The sequence below is a fragment of the Chiroxiphia lanceolata genome, chromosome 10, assembly GCF_009829145.1.
Source record: "Chiroxiphia lanceolata isolate bChiLan1 chromosome 10, bChiLan1.pri, whole genome shotgun sequence".
NCBI lineage: Eukaryota > Metazoa > Chordata > Aves > Passeriformes > Pipridae > Chiroxiphia > Chiroxiphia lanceolata.
Window position 1 is genome coordinate 22,492,877 of NC_045646.1, and position 18,732 is coordinate 22,511,608.

The 18,732-nt window shown below is 46.6% G+C and overlaps 1 protein-coding gene across 3 annotated transcripts in view; it reads left to right on the plus strand.

Annotated features, from left to right (window-relative positions):
* The window catches only part of PPP2R3A (protein phosphatase 2 regulatory subunit B''alpha), a 54,137-nt gene that overhangs the window by 18,916 nt on the left and 16,489 nt on the right, over nt 1-18,732 (plus strand). For 2 of the 3 annotated variants that reach the window (XM_032697292.1, XM_032697293.1), the window contains exons 3-6: nt 9,659-9,919; nt 12,114-12,217; nt 14,721-14,823; nt 16,574-16,648. In XM_032697292.1, the coding sequence (XP_032553183.1) occupies nt 9,659-9,919; nt 12,114-12,217; nt 14,721-14,823; nt 16,574-16,648 (543 nt within the window). Of the gene's footprint in view, nt 1-3,081; nt 3,502-9,658; nt 9,920-12,113; nt 12,218-14,720; nt 14,824-16,573; nt 16,649-18,732 lie in introns of those variants that run through there. The other variant, XM_032697294.1, reaches the window with a different exon arrangement.

The window sequence follows — 18,732 nt, forward strand, 5'->3', positions numbered from 1 at the left end:
GATGAGTCAGAAAGAGCAGTCCTGCTTCCCATTTCTGTCTCCTCCATGCCTCTACTTCCTATTGCATGGTTCCAAATCTTCCTTTGTGCTGCCTGTGGTGCTTGTATACGAGGTATAAATTGTTAGGCTCGTTTTCTGCCACACTGACAAGTGGAATTGCTCAGGCTGAGGTCAAATGTATGATCCAGCCCCTGGATCTGGGAGCAGAGGGTTTGCAGTTTGCAGGGTTGAGGAGTGGGTTTGGACCACCCTGGTATGTGTTGGATGGTGGAGCCTTGAGTCAGACTGTTCCCTGATTCCATGTTCCCCCTGGGCTGTCTCATCCTGAGTGACTGATGGGGGATGTTGCTGGGGCTCTCAGAAGTGTTCCTGACCCCCTGAAATATCGACCTGCATGATTTTGTATCAAAATGCCTGTTGTGTGCTTAAAACAGGGGCCCTAAGGAGGCTCTGAGTGGAAACAACTGTTTCATAACCATGTGAAGTTTAGGTTGACCTGACAACTTTGTAGTTCTGCCCCCTCATAATTCTGTGTGCTTTTGTGTTTTGCAAATTTAGTGATATGCTTATGAAGGATCTTGTGTGGGGCGATTAAATGTGAGAAATGGCTTCTATAATGTCAGAGTAACTTTGTCCTGAAATGTACATTTATTCTCAATATGCATCCAAAACATAATGTGAAGCTTCTGGAAAATCAGCTTTCATCTTACATATGTTACAAATATGTTTTGATTAGATATTGATAATATCTGTCATTTAAACTATACACACAATCTGCACTCTTCTCAAGCATTAATTATTCATTACTTCTAGACACAAATAGTGAAAAACAGTAGGGTTTTTTTCTTGTTTGGTAATAATTATTGAAATAAATGCAAATATTAAGTGAATCTTAAAGTAGCTCAGAACGAAAGATGGCAAAAGAATAGAAAATTAAATCAGATTAAATTAAAAAAACGTGGGAGCAAACACTTAGGGACATGTTCATATGCGAGCACCTTCTGTAATCAGGGTAGATCCAGCCTCTGCTTGTGTGAGGTTGATTTATGTTGAAGTAACATCTAAAGGTGGGTGAAACAGAGCCTGGTGATACATGTTGAGTTTTTCAGCCTCCCTGACTCTGAACCGCAGACAAAGTCAGGCTGTTGCTGGAGAAGTTCAGTGTGTTTTGAAAGCAGCTGGAGCTGGAGCTCTGCTCAGCTCTGCAGGGACACTGGGCTGTTGGAGCCAGGCTTTGGGTGCAGCCAGTCCTGGAGTGATTTAATCACCCAGATCTCTTAGGACTAATACCAGCTTCAGGCACAGGTGGGATTCTCTCTGTGCTCTAGAGACCTGGGAAGGGGATCTGCCATCTCTCACCTTTGTGCTTTAAACTGGGTCCCAGCAAGGAGGAGTTTGAGTTTGTGGTTCAGCTGGTCTGGCTGTTGAGGTCAGATTTTCCTGGGGGTTTTGCCCAGTGGACTTTGGAGTTGTTGATACAAGATTCTCTTGCTGTCCACTTCTCACAGTACTGCACATTCATGTGTTTATTTTTACCCACCTTGTGTACTTTGAGGATAGGAAGTACCATCCTAGAAACCTGCTATTCCAAGCCGTTGGAATTCAGACAGAACCAGTCTTGCCTCTAGATTACTTGTATTTTTCCAGGTTATCAGTGCAAAATCTCCCAAGCTTCCAGACTCCTTTGTGCCTGGTTAATTTGTGAATGAAAAGTAATACATCTGACAAAGGCCACTGGAGCTGGTCTGGATGCAGCTGGAGGTGAGAGGTTCTTTGGACTTCATTCCCTCTGCAGTCTGTGAGCAGGGTGAGAGTTCAATTGGAGATGAAGTATTTCATCACTTGCTGCAGATGATTTATGATAAATCACCTCCTGATATGCTGCTGTGTGAGATGTGCAGCACTCCCAGCACATGGAGCCTCCTGGGCTCTTTAGGCATTGCCTTGATGTTTAGAAAAAAGTTGTCAGAGTAAGAAACCCCAAATTTATTCCAAATGTGTTGCATATGGATCTGTGCATCCTTCGCTCAGTCGCAGTTCCAGTTAAAACATTCTTGCCTGCCTTTTGTTTTTGGAGCTCCTTTTTCATTCCCATCCTCATCCTCCTGCCCTGTTAGGCTTTGTACTCATTTGGGCTTCGTGTTAACCCAGGGCTTTCTACAGGAACCCAGGCAAAGGACACCAGAGGCACATGTCCATTAAAAAGTTTCTGTTTGTGAGGCTCAGTGAGACCTTTTCATTTCAAATGCAGTATCTTGAGCAAGCCCTCCTAGCTACAAATCAGATGTTGTTCTGTGCTGTTGAACTTGGCTACTTTGCCAGGTTGCTTTCTAAGGTTTTAAAATCAAGTAGGGAAAGCAGGCCATGGGACTGCATTCATTTGGTGTGGTAAGAATTGGATTTAGGCCTTTGTCCAGCACCATTCTCAGGACAGGAGAGGGAGAACACGCTTCTAGCAAGCCTGGACAAAGTCTGAGCAAGGGTTTGAAGGCTGCTTGCTCCAAGCTATGCAGAGGAAGAGCAGACTCTTGTCCCCTGAGAAATGCTTTGCCTTTGCCTCGTCAGAGTTATGGGGAGAGGGAATAAAATGGTGATGCATTTGGTGTCTGTAAGAAAACCTTTACTTAGGAACCACTTTGGAATGCCTGAGCTTGTTATCCAAGATCATCCATAATTGTGTGCTTGCTTGGCATTAAGGAACTAGATGATTTGCTTTTTCCAAGCCAGAAGGAAAAATTGATGTCTTTTGAAAATTGCAGCCTTCGGTCAAGAGTGGGGACCGATGCTGATCCTCTGCCTCATCACCTCATCAGCAGGACCTCAAACCAGGGCCATGCTGCACACAGGGGCCTTGGCTGAGCTCAGTTTAACCCCAGCTGGGTCTGGCTGGTCCAAGTGAGCACCTCAGGTCTCAGCATTGGGACACAAAGTAGGAGCTGTTGGGGGAGATGGTATATTTAGCCACTCCTGCAGTGCAGCTAATTTTAGTACTCCTGGTGGTGGTGGTGGGAGCTTCCTTTCCCATGTTACCCCTGGCCTATTACAAGCCAAGGACAGATTGTCTGTCATGTAGCCAGCAGGGAAATAGATTCGGTTGTAGATCATGTTTCTCAATTAAAGTATTACAAGAAGGCAGAAGATCCTGATGGTACTGAAAGACACTTTGAATATTGGTTAAAATAGGGAACTTTGGCTTCAGGAGTGAGATAAAACCTCTAGATGTTGTCCTTGTGAAGAGAGAGAAGACACAGTATGTTGAAGCCATTTGCCATTTTTTGCCTGTAAAAAATCCAAACCAAGAAAGCAACGTGCTGGTCTTGCCGTGGTCTCCTCCTGGAAAGGGCAACATCTGCTTGGGAGCTGCCCAGAATGATGATCAAGGAGAGTTCTCTGCGGAGGGACCCAGACTTGGGAGGGGAACTGGCTTTCCTTGCCAAGGGCTGTGACTTTGTTCTTCCATCTCGGTTCAAGAGGCGGCTGAAGTCCTTCCAGCAGGCCCAGGTTTGAACACTTGGCATTTCTTTTTCCTTTTCTTTGTATTTTTTGTTGGATCAGAAGATCAATCTGTGTCCCCTCCAGGCGTGGCTATTTGCAGAAAGTTATTTGCAGCTAGATACCAGCAGGTTTAAAAATAAACCTTCCAGGCTTAGATTGCAGAGTTAAAATGTCTTTGTAAACAAGAGGGAAAATTAACAGCAAGGGCAGTGATTTAATAATGGGAAGAGTTAGTGTAAGACTTAATTATGTCCTGTGGTTCTTTTTTTTTAAATACCTCTATGTATATGATTGCTCTGACTGTTGTTACATGTGGAAGAACCACAGTGTTCTGGTGTCTGTAGTGGGTTGTGCTCTCAGCTGTACAAATCTGTGCTCAGACCATCCTATCTGGCTTTGGCTTTTGTAATTTTACCATCACAAGGTGCTTCTTTGTACTGTCCCCTGCTCTCTCCGGGCTGTGGCTGAAGGAGATCATAGATTATTTAGGCTGGAAAAGACCCCTAAGATCATGGATGTGTAGCCAAAGAAATGGAAATGGTGCCATGGCTGTCTGTTTTTGGTGAATCCCAGCTGCTATACTTGATTCCTGGGACAACAGATTGGAGTAAATCATGCCAGGACACCAAATGGACGTGTAGTCACTGCAGATTTACAGATCACAGTGTGCTGAAATCAGCCCATCTTGAGCTTCATCTCCATTTAAATAATCGGTGACCCAGTGAGAAGTTAAAAAGTTGAGATGAGGAGCGGTGCAGCTGTTTCCTAAGAAGGAGCCATTAAAATTGCTGCAGAGCACACTGTGGGCCGTGTTTTCATGCTTTCTGGTGACAGGTTAAAGGATGTCTGGAGGTTAATCTCTGGAACGTGTGTTTTTCCCTCCCTGGGGGAGGATTGCATGAGGTAATAATGTGCAGTAATGGCCTGGGCGGGCCGGGAGCAGTTGGGAGCAGACTGACAAGAGCTGCACAGCTGAACCCGCTCTGCAGAGCAGGGCTGACCCCGAGGACATCACCGGGGCAGGCTGTGCAGGGAGAGAGAGCTGAGACCTCCCGCTAGACCAGCTGGAAAAACTGACAGGCCTTTGGTCCACGAGCCCTGAGCCTGGTCTGAAGGAGGAGCAGCACCTAAATGCATCGGGAATAAGTGCCCCGTGGCTGCAGATCCAAGGCAAGTGAACTGCTGCAGCTGGAAAAATGGCCTTCCTCTTCTTTCTTTCAGTGCCTGTTCCTCTTGCTGCCTCCTCACTGCCTGTCCCCCCTGCCTTGCCCTGGGTTCCACAGGCCTTTCTGTGACCTGGCTTAGCTCGTAACACTGCAGAATATCACCCAGCAGCAAAGCCAAGTCTATTTTCTGCCTTTCCAAGCAGGTTAAATGGGTTCCCAGAGGGGTCTGGTGAGCTCTGGAGCTGGCACTTGGGACACGGAATCAGCGAACACCTGGAAGTGCAGGACAGGGATTTGTAAGCAGCCCCCCTGCAGGCTCCGGCTCAGCCCGAGGCACATCATCCCCTCCACAGCCTTCTCTGCAGGGCTGCTGCTCAGCCAAGGGGGTCCCAGCCTGAACTGGTGCTTGGGATCACTGTCCACAGGTGGAGAACTGGGCACCTTCTCTGCTGGAAGAATTTGAACAGTTTGTCAGGGCCTTTGCCCCTGAGGTCCCGCCTGTCACCGTACCAGCCTCCCCCCCCAGGCAAGTGTCATCTACACCTCAGGACAGGGGAGAATTGCAGGGGGGTTATACCCACCTGTGTCTTCCTTTCTAGGGTAATCTGGATGTACCCTGCCTGTGGTGTTTTCAGGGAAGCATTTGGAGTGTGGGCTGAAGTCCACCAGTCATGGGAAGCCCATGTGCAAGATCCATAGGCACACTTGTCAGTGGAGACATGTGAGACCTGGGGTTGCAAAATTCCACTGGAAAAGGGCATGAGGAGCTTGATCAAACCTTAGAATTAGCTCTGTGTCTCTTCCCACCTCAGTCCTTTTGTGCTTCTGAGTTGCTTAGGTCAAGTTTGTTTTTGTTTTTGTTTTGCTGTGATTGACTTGGTTTCTGCGGGTGAGTTTATGTTTCCTTGTAGAAAAGGTTCTCTGCAGAAATCATTTTCTCACAGCTCTGTGCTGTTTGGAGCCATGTGCAGGTGAGCCTTTGTTGTTCTTGCTGTCCTTAGAAATGGGTAGGAAAGAGGCATCAGGAAGGAGATGGGAGAGGGCTTCAGGGAGGAGAAGGTCTCGGGCCATAGACACAAAGCAGCTCCGGAGAAGTGATGAGCGTTGGGGATGGCCTGTGTCCAGTTACCATCACACTCCAGCAAGGCAGGAACTATGAAAAATGAAAGGAGACATGAAGTCAGCTCTGTGGACTGCGAGAGCCCAGGCTGAGTCACTGTACCCTAGAAAAGAGGATTACAGAATCCCTTTGGAAAAAACAGCAAGAAACTGGTAAATATATTATCTGGGACCCTGATGGACATCGGGGCCAGGAGGAAGGAGCAGAAAGGATTTGAGCACTTGATGTGCTACTGCTTCCTTCCATGGAGTTCTCTGCTGGGATTGGCACATCCCTGGGAGATGGGCTGGGATGGCAGAGCTTTGGTCTGTGCTTTGTTTTGTAGCTACAATGAGGCTGTAGTTCTGTCTGGTTTATTTATAACACACATCACTATTTTGGTCTGTCCATAAATAAATTGTATGGCTGGCAAAAGATGATATAGTGGATGGACAGATTTTAGTTAAGGTAAATTACACAATGCTATAGAGCAGTGTTTAAAAATGGGCTTTGATTTCACGTTCCTCTTGAGCAAAAAAAAGAAGTCTGTTAGCTATTGATAACAAACCTAAAAGATTTATTAAAGTATTTATAGTTTCCTTTCTTAGTTGTCCTTCCCAAAAATGCACATCCCTGTTGGAGAAGTGAGTTCCACTAAGCAAAGAACATTTAAGGCTATTTTTTTTTTTTTCAATAAGAAGGTGTTTATTTCCAAGGAATTCCCACAGAATTTGCCTCCATACCACTTCCTTAATTTTTTTTCCACAAAAAGTTGTGATTAACTTCCAGTTGTCCTCACAGGGGTTCACATCTGGTTATGCCCATCCTAGAGTATTGACTTGTAAGATTGTTCTGGGGAACAAGGTCCTCAAGGGCCAGTTGCTGTTTTCTCTTTATGTCAGACAGCTAATTTCTTATATAAGAAATACATTCTACCTGTTCCTGAGGTAGAATATGAAGAGAAGCCACCCCTGAGCAAAGCCTCACCTTGTTTGACTGGGCCTGAGCAGGGTCAGGGAGTCAGGCTCACTGGGAAGGGCAGCTGCAAACCTGCACTGGGTCCTTACTCTGAGGCTTGGCAGAATTCCCTATGTTTCTCCTAGAGATCTCTAACCTTCTGGATTGTGTGGTGGTTGTGGATTAGGAAATTAGTGGAGCTTCTGGAGCTGTGGCTTGTGTGAGCTGGTACCAGCTGGTTTCTGGCTTTGGGAGTCCCTGGAGGAGGAGGAATTGCTTTGGTTTTTGGGAGGTGGAGACCTGGGCAGAGGGGATGAGTGGTGTTACAGGATAATCAGCTCTTGTGCCCTGTTGGGGTGTATGTGGTGTGCAGAAGAGGAGGAAAATGGCACAGTGCTGCTGTGGTCTGCTTGGGGGATGTCTCTGCCCCTTCCAAGAGAGGAAAAATATGATTTTATCATTCCCTTGTAACACAAGGGAGGGGGATCTGTTGCTGAAATGAGGCGTCGAAGTCCTTTGAAGGAACATCTTGGTTTATGGTAGTTTTTGTTCCAGTTGAGTCATTCCTCCTGGTTCCTCAGGGTGCTGGCAGCCTGGAGTGCCTGTGGGATGCAGAGATCAGGGAGCAATAAACCTGTTTGTGAGAAGGGCCTGTCAAGTCCTATTATAGAAGTCAAGTGGCTGCAGTGGCACCTCGGGGTCTGTTCCAGCCCTGCATTGTTTGGTGCTGTGAGGGACCAGCAGGGATTTCCCTCTGCTGGGATCCAAAAGGGAAAACTGCTGAGGGAGTTGGTCCTGGCTGGGCAGGGCAGCAGGGTGGGAAGGCACAAGTGGGGCTGTGGGCAGTTCTCCAGATCAGATCCCCCTTCCCAGACACATCCAGCCTGGCTGGGCTTTGCTTCGTTACTCTGCTGAGGAAAGAGCAGAAGGCAGCCAGGAGAGGGGTGTGTTCCATGATCCCAAAGGGAGCATCCAGCTTAACCCCTGCCACTGCCTCGGGTCACCTGCATTGTCCTGCTGTGAGACAGAGTCACCAGGGCTGGTGCTTCCCCCGTCCTGCAGCCCTGCTGAGCCCCAGGAACACTTTGGGGCTCAGAGCTGGCCCACTTTGGGCTCCAGCATCGCTCAGGATCAGACCCAGAGGGGTGGAGTGTGTTAGAGAGCGGGGAAAAAGCAAGGAAGATGGGAGGGAGAACAGATGGGGGTGATCAGGCCTGTTCTCCAAAGGTTGGGAGCTACACTTGAGGACTGTTCAGGCTCTGAGCACTGGTATTGATAGAAATATTGAAGGCTGAAAGTGAGCTTCAGCTTTTCCTGTGTTTTAAGACATGGGAGAGGAAAACTCGGAGTCCCAAACTCCAGGTTAATGTGTTCTGTACAGAGCTGATACAGAACAGAAGTGTACTTTGGCTGTCATGTGTGCCAGTGTCCCTGCTCCTGAGTGGGACAGCTTTTGGGAAATGAGAGGTCCTCCTCGTTTAAAGAAAGAGCAGTAAAGCAGGGGAGTGAAGAGGAGAAAAGCCTTCCTCGTGGTCTCTGAGGACTACTGGATTATAAAGTATTATAAACTGCAGGTAAAAACAGGGCTTAAGGAAGGTTTTACAGTTCTCACTTCTTCACCTTCCTGAGAGCAAACTCATGGTAGGCTGGGGGATCCAGTGTGTGTTAAGAAAAAAGCTCCAAGTTTATGGAAAATAATAAGGCAAAGAGTTTAGTTCCTTCATCATATACATTCTTCTGCATTTAGTGATCTCAGACTTGGCTGCTTTATCCTCAAACCATTTTGTTTGGAAACAGTCAGAATAAACAAACTGAAAGTCGCAGCTGTATTTACTTGACTGTTGCCTTCTGAGCCTTATCACATATGTTGTTACATTAATAATAACTCCTGCAGTGGAACCATTGTGCAATGGGAAAGCCTATTGCCTGTTCCCAAGGAATAGTGTCTTCCTGGGGGAGCAGGGAATTCATCAGCCCTTGGCATTCCAGCAACTGAATTCTGCTTATACTGTAACTGCTTGTCTAAGTTGAAAAAATATTCCCTCCCATGTCAGAAAAATTCTCTGGTTTAGGATCTTATTATGTGCTTAAATACAAATCCTGCCTGTGATGAAAAGCATTGATGTAGGGCTGGAACTAGAGATCCATTGGAGAGGTGATCCAGGGGGGATCCTCATATCTAGAGATCCATTGGAGAGGTGATCCAGGGGGATCCCCATATCAGCCAAATCAGTGTTTATTACAGACAGGGGAGGACTGATAGGAAAAGACATCCAGTGGGTACCTAATGGCACTGTGCTGGCTGCTCCTAATTCTGATGGGAAAATTGGTTTCCCAGTGCTTAGTACTTGTAACAAAATCAGGTCTTGGACTGTAGGAGTTGGGCACATAATGAAGGACTTCCTGAAACTGAGAAAGCAAATCTTTTCTTAATTTGTCTGTGAAGCAGCGCTTTGTCAAAGCTAATTGTGTTCCCAAGGGATAGAAAATGTCCTTGTTGTGAAGTTAACTTTGGTCATACTTGAGGCAAGATGTTTGTGTGGGTGGGTGCTCTATTTCTAAGGGGAAATACTAAAGAGCAGGTTTTGATACTTTGCTGTTTATGGGGCGCAGTGACAACACAGACCAGCATGAGAAGAAATAACCTTGTCCTTGTGTGTGGTGTTGCTAAGTTGCAGTGTGTGTGATCAGTCATAATCCAGAGTTACACATGTCAAATGCACAGCAACAGCATCAAAGCAGGTGTGACATTCCCTAAATTTGCAGTGTTTCATAAAGCAGGAATTTTTAATGGACTATTTAAGACATGCATTTTTATCCCTGTGCTATAATTCCATTGTTGGTGGGTTTAATTTTCTCTAACCCCTGGGAGCACAGGCAGTGTTTTCCTGCTCTGTGTGCCGTGCTGCTAAAAGGTGTTTGTTATCCCTTATCTTTTCAGGTTCAAAGTAAACAAGAGAAGAAGCCTGGAGCTCCCTCCCTAGCCCCCCTGAAGCCCTCAGCTGGCCCTTGCACTCTCCTGCCTGTGCATAAAGCCACCAGCAGTTCCCCCTTGTCCATAAACATTCCACGTTTCTACTTCCCTAAAGGACTTCCCAATGTCTGCACTAACCATGAGGAAATCATTGCCAGGGTTGAAGAGGCCTTTTCAGAGTTTGAAGATGAGAAGGCAAACGTCTGTGAAATGGGGAAAATTGCTAAGGTAACTATTGATGGGCTTGGAGGTCTTTTCCAGCCTTGATGGTTCTGTGGTTCTGTTCTCTAGGATTTTCATTTTTGGGAGAGAAAGAATGAAATGAGAGCAAATCATCTCGCAGCTGTTTTAGGGGGAAAAAAGAACTATTATCCTTTTGTGCTGAAATTTTTTGTTTAGATTATAGTAAACAAACTGAACTCAGTTTGCTGGTTGTCACATTAGATGTGTGTGTTCCTCCTTGCTTTGCTTTACAAAATGGTTTTCTCAGATTTTCAGCAAATACAAATGGCATTTTGTTCTTTTGTCCCTCCATAGTTCTGCTCAGAAGATGGCAGAAACTTCTGTGCCTCTGTGGCTTCAGGTGGTGCCAGCTGCCTTTTTTGGGGCTTTTTGAAGTCTGAGCTGAGGGTGCTGCTGCAGTGCTGTGTGGGAAAGCAGTTCCCAACCTCCACCTCCTTGGACACGGAGGAGGGAGATGCTCAGTGAGCCCTCAGCCCCTGAGATGGACATTCAGTGTCCATGACACAGGGGTCCCAGGCTGCTGAGGAGTTCTGGCTCCAGGGAACAGCCCCCAGCACTTGTGTGGGAGCACAGTGCAGATGGTCCCTGCTATCTCCCTCTCTCCAGCCGTGGTTTGCAGTGCTGCTGATCTAAAAGTAGCAGTTGTCAGACACATCTCGTCTGTTCAGCCTGCCCTGAGTGCATCTCTGGCACTGTAAGTTGAGCAGTGGTTTTCTTCCCAAGAGCAGCACTTGTTTTCCAAGAAGGATGGTTTTCCTGAAAGGAGGGACTAGGTTGGTTTTGTTTGTTTTTCGAGGAATCCAGGCACATTATTTGTAAACCTACTCTGAAAATATAGATAGAAAACCATCTTTGATTGACCAAAAAATGTCTGAAATTGGTTTAATGACAAGACAGGCAACTGTGTGGGGCCTGTCATGTTCAAAGCAGGAGGCTGGTGTAGAAGAGACCCCTGCCTTTCCTGGTCTCCACCTGGATGTGCTTCATGCCATTTAGCTGTTGTCAGGCTACTTCTGTTGACAGTGGTACAGCTTTGGGGCTCTGAAATAAATGCTTCAGAACCAGCTACACACAGGAAACACAAAAATTAAATGTCCTAGTTCTCTCAGAGGAGCTGAATGCCTGTGGAAGCACAGTTGCCTGACACAGGGATGGCTAAATCCAAAAGCAGTTCTTGGGCTGATTGAGGTTCCCCAGGAAACATGCAGTCCTGGACAGAAGCTGAGAATGGACTTGCAGGATAGTCCTGCTTCATAGAAGATGTGAAAAAGGCCTTGTGGGGAAGGCAGAAATGATGTCTCAGCTGCTGCTTCAAAATACTCCTCCTTGCATTTGCTGTGATATCCTCCTTCCCTGTGCCTGGCCAGAGCCAGTTGCACTCCCTGCAAGGCCAGTGTTCTGTGGAAGTTCTGATGCCTGTCTGGAGTCAGGACACTGGCTGGGAAGGTCTCTGTGGAGAAGAGGAGATGCCTGATGGTCTGAGCAGCTGTTTGGCACCATTCTCAAGCCTTTGCTGAGGCCCTGGAGAGTCCAGAATGCCTGAGCTCTCACTGATGGCCATTCTGAGAGCAGCAGCCTCTGCAGAGCCTGGGTCAGAAATGCTGTTCAGGGAGTCCTTTTGCTGGAATCAACCTCTTTCCATTTGTTCATTCCCATTTGTGTTACCCTGCTGAGATCCAGCAGTGTTGGGAAAAGGGGCTGGGCTGGGTGGCAGGCACTGCACTGAAAACCATGGGATGGGAATTACTTCACCTCCAGGCATTTAACCATTGATTGTCTCTCATTGGAACTGAGGTTCCCTGGCTGCCAGTGAGAAGTGAGCCCATAAGGGAATGGGTCAGGTAGGTCTGTGAGGGAGCTGCTGTGAGTGGCAGGAGGTGCCTGTCTCTCCCTCCATTGCACTTGGTAGGGAATTTTGCTGAACAGCTCAGTCTAAGACAAAGTTTAAGACCTTGATAGTCCCTGATCCTTTTCCCAGCCGCCTAAAAAGGCACCAAGTAGAAAGTTACTGGTGAATTCTCAACCCTGGCACACAGCAGATGGCACACAGGTCAGTCAGAAAGCCACTGCCACCTTATTTCCCTCATGTCAAGCCTTGATGGTGAGTTTGGTGTGTAAACAGGCAGGCTCCTCTTGGGACTGCTCTTATATTCCTCTTTATCCTGGTGTTTCCTTACAGGTCTGTGGCTGCCCACTCTACTGGAAAGCACCTCTGTTCAGTGCATCAGGAGGAGAGAGGACAGGAGGGGTATCTGTGCACTCCTTTGTGTCCATGTGGAGAAAGTGAGTACAGCAATGCCAAATTCTCCTCCTGGAAAAAGAGAGCAGCCTGCCACAGAAGTCTTTTTATTTTTTTCCCCTTACTTATTTTCTACCTGAATTTTCAAATCATTGTCTCTTCTTTAAATGGCTGAAAATCTCCATCAGCTTCAGTTTTCTTCCCTGAAACTCTCTGAACACTTGTTTCCATGTGGCATCAACAGACTTGTAAGCAATTGTATAGATGATAAGTTGTTTGGTTCTAGCTGGCATATAAAATATCCCAACATGCTCCCCAGGAATATGCCAGCTCTTCTGAGATAGCTGATAGGTGTCAGTGGATTTTGGGTGTGTTGATCATGGGCCTCATTGCTGCTACACTGGAGCACCAAGGGAGGGCCATTTGGGAATTGGGAGAGGAGGTAGGTGATGGTGTTCCAGGACAGGAAGAAGGAATATAAAATAAAGCATCATCATACAAGTGGATACTCTGGGAGCTTTAATAGTTCCCACCTTCCTCAAGCATAAAAATCCATGGGGTTTGACAGTCCCTTGCACATCCCACTGCCATGTCTGCCCTTGGAAATGAGAGTTCTGGATGTACTGGGAGTGGAGGTGTGACATGGAACACACTTTCCTTTCCCCCCAGGGCAATTCAGGCTTTAGTCTGCTTTGTGAAACACCTGAACACCATCTCCATCTCCTCTCCAGAGAGAGTTCTAATTTTTTACTTAATGGTTCCTCTTCAGATTTTTGCAGTAGCCTTTAACCCTGAATTCCCAAAGTATTTCCTATGATGATGTTGTCAAAACAGCTTCTAGTTACCCTGGCAAAAGTGCAAAAATGTGAGGGGTGACTGTGATCACTATGTTTGTCTTGACACAGACAATATATTTCCTTCCTTAGGTTCCTCCAATTACTCCTAATTAATCCCTCATGTATGATACCACATATTTTCACTCCTCTGATTTTCACATCCTTCAGATATTTGCAGACTGTGGTCATGTCCCTCTTCTGTATCCTTTTAGCCACCCCTTTTCCAAGCCAAGCTTTCTATGCTTTTCTCACTTAAATTGCTCATTTTAGGAAAACCTTTTTCCCCTCCTCTTCCCTTTGCCATTTACAAAATCTTTACTGGAAACGTGCAAGGCAGAAGAAATATAATGGTCTTGGTACAGCTGGGCTGAGCTCTGTGAGCACAGGTGTAGCTCTAAAACAGGTATCTTCTGTTGCTGAAGCCTGTTTTCAAGCACCTTAGTAGGTGACCTGGCTTTCAAAATGCTGCATGCTCACTGATCTCCTCAAGTCTATAGTAATTGCTGAACAGAAAATGCTCCTGAGTGTCAGATCGTTTAGTTTGTGGCTAAAACATGGCCTTGGGATTCTTCTTTGTGTGCCAGATTTTTTTAAGCTAAAACATTAGCACGTTTTTCTGCAGCTGATTTAGGATGTATCTGTCAGTTGACAGTTACCATGATATGAATGTGCAGCCAAAGGATTGCTAGATCTAATCTTTTCTCGCTTATTTAAAAAAAGCCTTTTTTTTCTTTTTTTTTCTTTTGTTGTAAAGACTGCTTTTCGTAGAGCAAGGAGGCCAGAATTAGCAGGAAACAAGTTCCAGTGAGTTCTCTGCAGTTCAGTGTTGTGTTTGTACACTTTCAGGAGAGGGAGGTGGTGACTAATCACAGTAAATAACTAACAGTGCATTTGTATTTTCACGGTTATTAAAAAAACCAGGGTGATTTTCTGAGTAATTTATTGTTTCCCATATACCATGTGAACAACTAAGTGTTTGATATATCCAGTATTTGGTAAATGTCATGGAGTTGCTCTTTTCATGAGTTTTTCTGTTTGGAGTGAATTAAGTAACTGTGATACCTTTGACCAGCAGTATTTTGCATTAGAAGAAAGCAGAGCCACGAACTGATGTGTCAGATGCAAACTGTCAACCTAAGGAATGAGTTTGCAGGCTTCTCTGAATCCTGAGTCCTGCTAAAGCTTCCCTTGTGCTGCTCTCCATCACTGCAGAGCACAGCAGCCACATGGGCCCAACTAACAAGGGAGGTTCTTTGTCCTTCTGAGAAGTGATTTTTCTGGGTGAATATTCAGTCGCTGTGGTTTGGCAATGCCCTCAAATATTGAGCTCTAGGAAAGGGTTGCACTGGGGAGGGTGTCTCAGGGCATCCCAGGGGGTTGGTGCTGTTGACTCCAGTGAGAGCAGTGAGTGGACAGCATTTGGAAAAGTCAGGTTACTCACTGAGTAGCTGCAGAATCAAAACAAGAACAGCCTCCAGTAAGAAACCTGTTTTGCCACAGCAGTGTTAAAACATGGAGAAAAACCTCCTCTGGGTACCTTGGTGCTGTTGAAAGGTGTTGGAGGGAGTGCTGGTAGTGTGAGGTGAGCTCCTGCCTGACTTGGGGTGTGGGTATTGCCTGAGGGGAGTACTGGGGCATCTCCTGCTCCACCTGTGCTCTGGGGCTGTGCTGAGGGGAAGGGGCTTGGGGTGACTCCTCACCTCTCCCACAGAGTCCTGCAGAACTGCCACGATGATGCTTCCAGGTTCACATCCCTCCTGGCCAAGCCTGGCTGTGACTACCTACAGCAGGAGGACTTCATCCCACTGCTCCAGGTACGGGGAAGGGGTGGGGACACAGCCACCTCCATTTTGCAGCTTCTTTATTTTCTTGTCCTTAAGTGTTTACCAAGGGCAAGCAGAGCTTTGGTTTGAACAGCACCTGGGTGGGCTTTATTTTGGAGTGAAAAAGAAATAAGCATTTCAAGTGGGCTGTCTTGCTTAAATGCCACCCAACTGTAAATCTTGCTGAAGGATTGTCAAAGCTTTGTGTGGTTTCTTGTGTCTTGTCAGGATTCATGTTTATCAGTGCCTGGTAACCAGGCTGAAATCTGCCCCACTTGGGTATTGGGGAAAATGCATGGTGCTGTTGATGCTCAAGCACAACATAAATGCATATTAGAAAAGTTGTAAAAGTTGCTTGGCAAGACAGTTATACAGAATTTGTCTAGCAAGGCTACCAGATACAGTATAATGTAGAAATCTTGGCAAAATTCCCACACTTCCAAGTGTTCTGTATATGCCTCTCAACTTGCTGGTGCACAAGTCTCACTGCTTATTTTTTCTCTAATATTCAGGCTTAATCTGTGCATCCTAATTTAATTTCTTTTTTTTTTTTTCTTTTCATTCACGTGACACTTTTAACAGCATCATTTTTTAATTATTTGTGGCTATTTAGGCAGGCTCTGGGTAGCTTTAAGGCTTCTTTATAGTTTCTCTATAAATCAGATCCATCTCCTGCTCTGATCCTCTGTTGCTACTTTTTCCAGTCTTTTCCACATATCCCTGCATTTCTCCCACTGGACTTCCCTCCAGGCAAAACCTCTGTGGAGATGCTGCTTTGGGGAAAGGTTGTGTGTCTGCATTGGATGTTTCTGCCTCTCAGACAAAAGTGGGGGTGTGGTGGGTAAATTTTGTCTTCATCTTTTCCCCACTGGGCACACCCTGCCTTTCCTGGCTGGTTGCAGCTCTGCCTCTCAGCTCCTGCTGCAATCCAAGGTGTGACCAGTCCTGTTTGTCAGTCAGGCAAGCACAGTTACACCATCTTACCCCATCCCATCAGCCGTGGTGTTAACACTGCCCAAAATCTGGTCACGTCACACCCCTGAGGGCACCATGGCAGGGAACAGGCAGAGCAAAACCTGCAACACTCTTACAGGGTAGAGGAGTCAGACAGGTGGGAATTACACAGACATTGGTTCATGCAGGACCTGAACTGATCCAGTCAGGATCTGAGCAGTTTCTCCAGATTTGGCACCGTGGGCCAGTAGTTCACTTGCCTTGAGAAAGAGGCACCTCCACAGGTACTTCAAGTAAATTTTGGAAAAGCACTACTCTCTATGAGCATTCTGAGGCTCACAGAGCTTTCACTGTTGTGAAGGACATAAAATGTGATTTTTCTCAAGGAATGTGCATTTCTGAGACCTAGCTCTAACAAATGTTGGTATCTTCAATGAATGGAGATAAAAAGAGGTCTTGGAGAGGAGATAGTTGCATGGTCAACTAACTGATTTTTGTCTCATCAATGAAAATGAGTTTTCATCTACTCACTAACTCTCTTCCTTTGTTTTTCTGTCCTTAAGTAAATCAAAATGGCCCAACAGGTGCGTATTGCTCAGAAAATGTATTATACTTGTAATTCTAGAAGGTTCACTTATAGATTAAAAAATGTCATTTCACTTTTATTGTTAATGCTGCAAATGCAGTTTCAAGAGTAAGCGAAAGTACTGGTTTGTGAAACCCAGTAACTTCTCAACATTATAAGGAGAAGAAAACCTGTTTCATTTGGCTTCCTTCTATCTTGCAGGATGTGGTGGAAACTCACCCTGGCCTGACGTTCCTGAAGGATGCCCCGGAGTTCCATTCCCGGTACATCACCACGGTAGGCTGCCTGCTTGGATCCCCTGGGATCACTGTGCCAACCCTCCCTTTGGGACCTCTCACTGTTCCTGTCAGCAAACCCTTCAGTTATTTTAAAAAAAATAGGCGTTTTTAATACGTCTGGCAACGAGGTATTTTAGGAACTGCTTCCAGAGGAAGAACCAACCTGCTTGTGTGTACAAGAGGTTATTGAAAAGGTTAATAATGATTCTTTCTGGTCTTAAGCAAATCTATAAAAACATCTTTTTTGTCCTGATGAAGAGAAAGGAGGTTCTTTGGTCTCTGAGAGTTGCTAAGTCACCCTGAGTTGTGCTGGGCTGCTGAGACATGGAAGGCTGCCTGTAGGAAGGTTTCTGTCACTTGGGCATGGAGAACCTGGGATTGTTCCTGCTAGAAAGCATCCATTGCACACAGGGATCTGCCATCCACCTCTCCTCTTGCCAGAAGGCTTGCCTGGGCTTTCTTTGCCTCCCAGCTCTTGTGCCTGGGGTTTGTTCTGTAGCTTTGTTCCAAGGCTGCAGTCAGCACTTAGGCTGAGTAAGTTTGGACTCTTTTTGAGCTTGTCTCATGTCGGGCATGAATCTGGAGAAAAGGTATAAATGTGAGGATGTTTTATGTGTGCAGCAGTAACAAATTCAGAGAATGACAGACCTGGTGGGAGCTGCAGCCCAGCAGGGCTCAGGGCTGAAGGTTTCTCCTGTTTGTTTGCCAGGGCCTGCCTGGGACCAGCTGCACCACGCAGGCAGCTGGGAGGTCACTGGCACACACAGGCTTGGGCCTTTCCTGTCAGGAGCAGATGGCAGAAAGACACTTTCCCTGGGCAAACCCTGAACTGTCACACTAATGTTTTATGGAGGTGTGTGAAGGGAACCAATTGTGAATGTTTTAGATGCACTTGAACATGACGGTGAACACCAGTGTGTGATGAACATGCTCCCCATGGAGCAGGGTACATAAAGCACAGTGACTGTCCAGCACAGGCAGAGCAGTGGCCAGGGAATTATGGAGGCACAGGAGTGGGTGAGTGTGCAAAGTGCCTGTGGCACATGTACTCTGGTATTTGGTGTTCAAGGTGCAGAGGGGTGAGAGCTGAAAGGTTTGAGGTCACACTAGTGTTGTTTTCTGACTGCAGTATCAACAGCTCAGGATGTCACGTGTGATTGTCCTGGTGCTGCCTGTTGGGTGCTGACAAAGGCAGCTCTGTGCTCTGCCTTCACGGGTTCCTCTTAAGTCACACACTCTTTCTGTATTTTTCAGGCAAGAAACAAATGTCTTTGTAGGGTAATCTGCCACATGATCACCCTCACTGCACTTTCTGGACCTCATGGGTTGTGGTCTGAGAGACCAGCTGTGTGAAGCTGAGGTTCCACTTCAAGAAAACTGAAGTGCAGGCTCCTACTAAAGGGCACCACCTTTTTCTTCCTCTTTCCTTCTGCACAACTTCTCTGGTGCCCGGGTACCACCTCTGTCCCCACCATAAAGCAGTCACAGAACCAGACCCCTATGAGTCCACGGAGCTCCTCTGTGCTCCCTGCCCCTGCTCGTGTCCCCACAGTGCTCTCCTGCTGCAGTCAGAGCCTTTAGCACTGAGTGTTTGCACTCCTGGGACAGAAGTGCAGCCAGGGCAGGTGGTGCTTGTGGCTGAGGCCAGGGCTGTGCAGCAGCAAACCTGACCAAGGTGAGCTGTCCTTCAGCCTCCTCGTGCTTGGGGTGCCTGTGCTGACAGCCAGGCTCTCCCTGGCTGGAGCAGGGTCAGGAGAGGCAGGGCAGGCTGGCAGGGCAGGCTGTGCCCTCCTGCAGTGGCAGCACTTGGCCCTCTGCAGCAGTGGGAGTTCATATATCTCACCTCTCCTTTCACAGACAGTCTGGCACTTCTCTCTTTAATGTTACAAAATCCAGTATTTCCACCAGGAGGTAATGAAGGAGACAGCTTTGCCCTTGGATTTTGAGACTACTTGGATCATTTTGATTGCTTCAAGGTAGAGTGCCTTATACTTACCTACAGTGACCGAATGCTGTGTTTGCTGCCAGTGCAAGAATTACAGTTTATTTTTGTTACAGATGAGGCCTGTAAGGAGACATGGC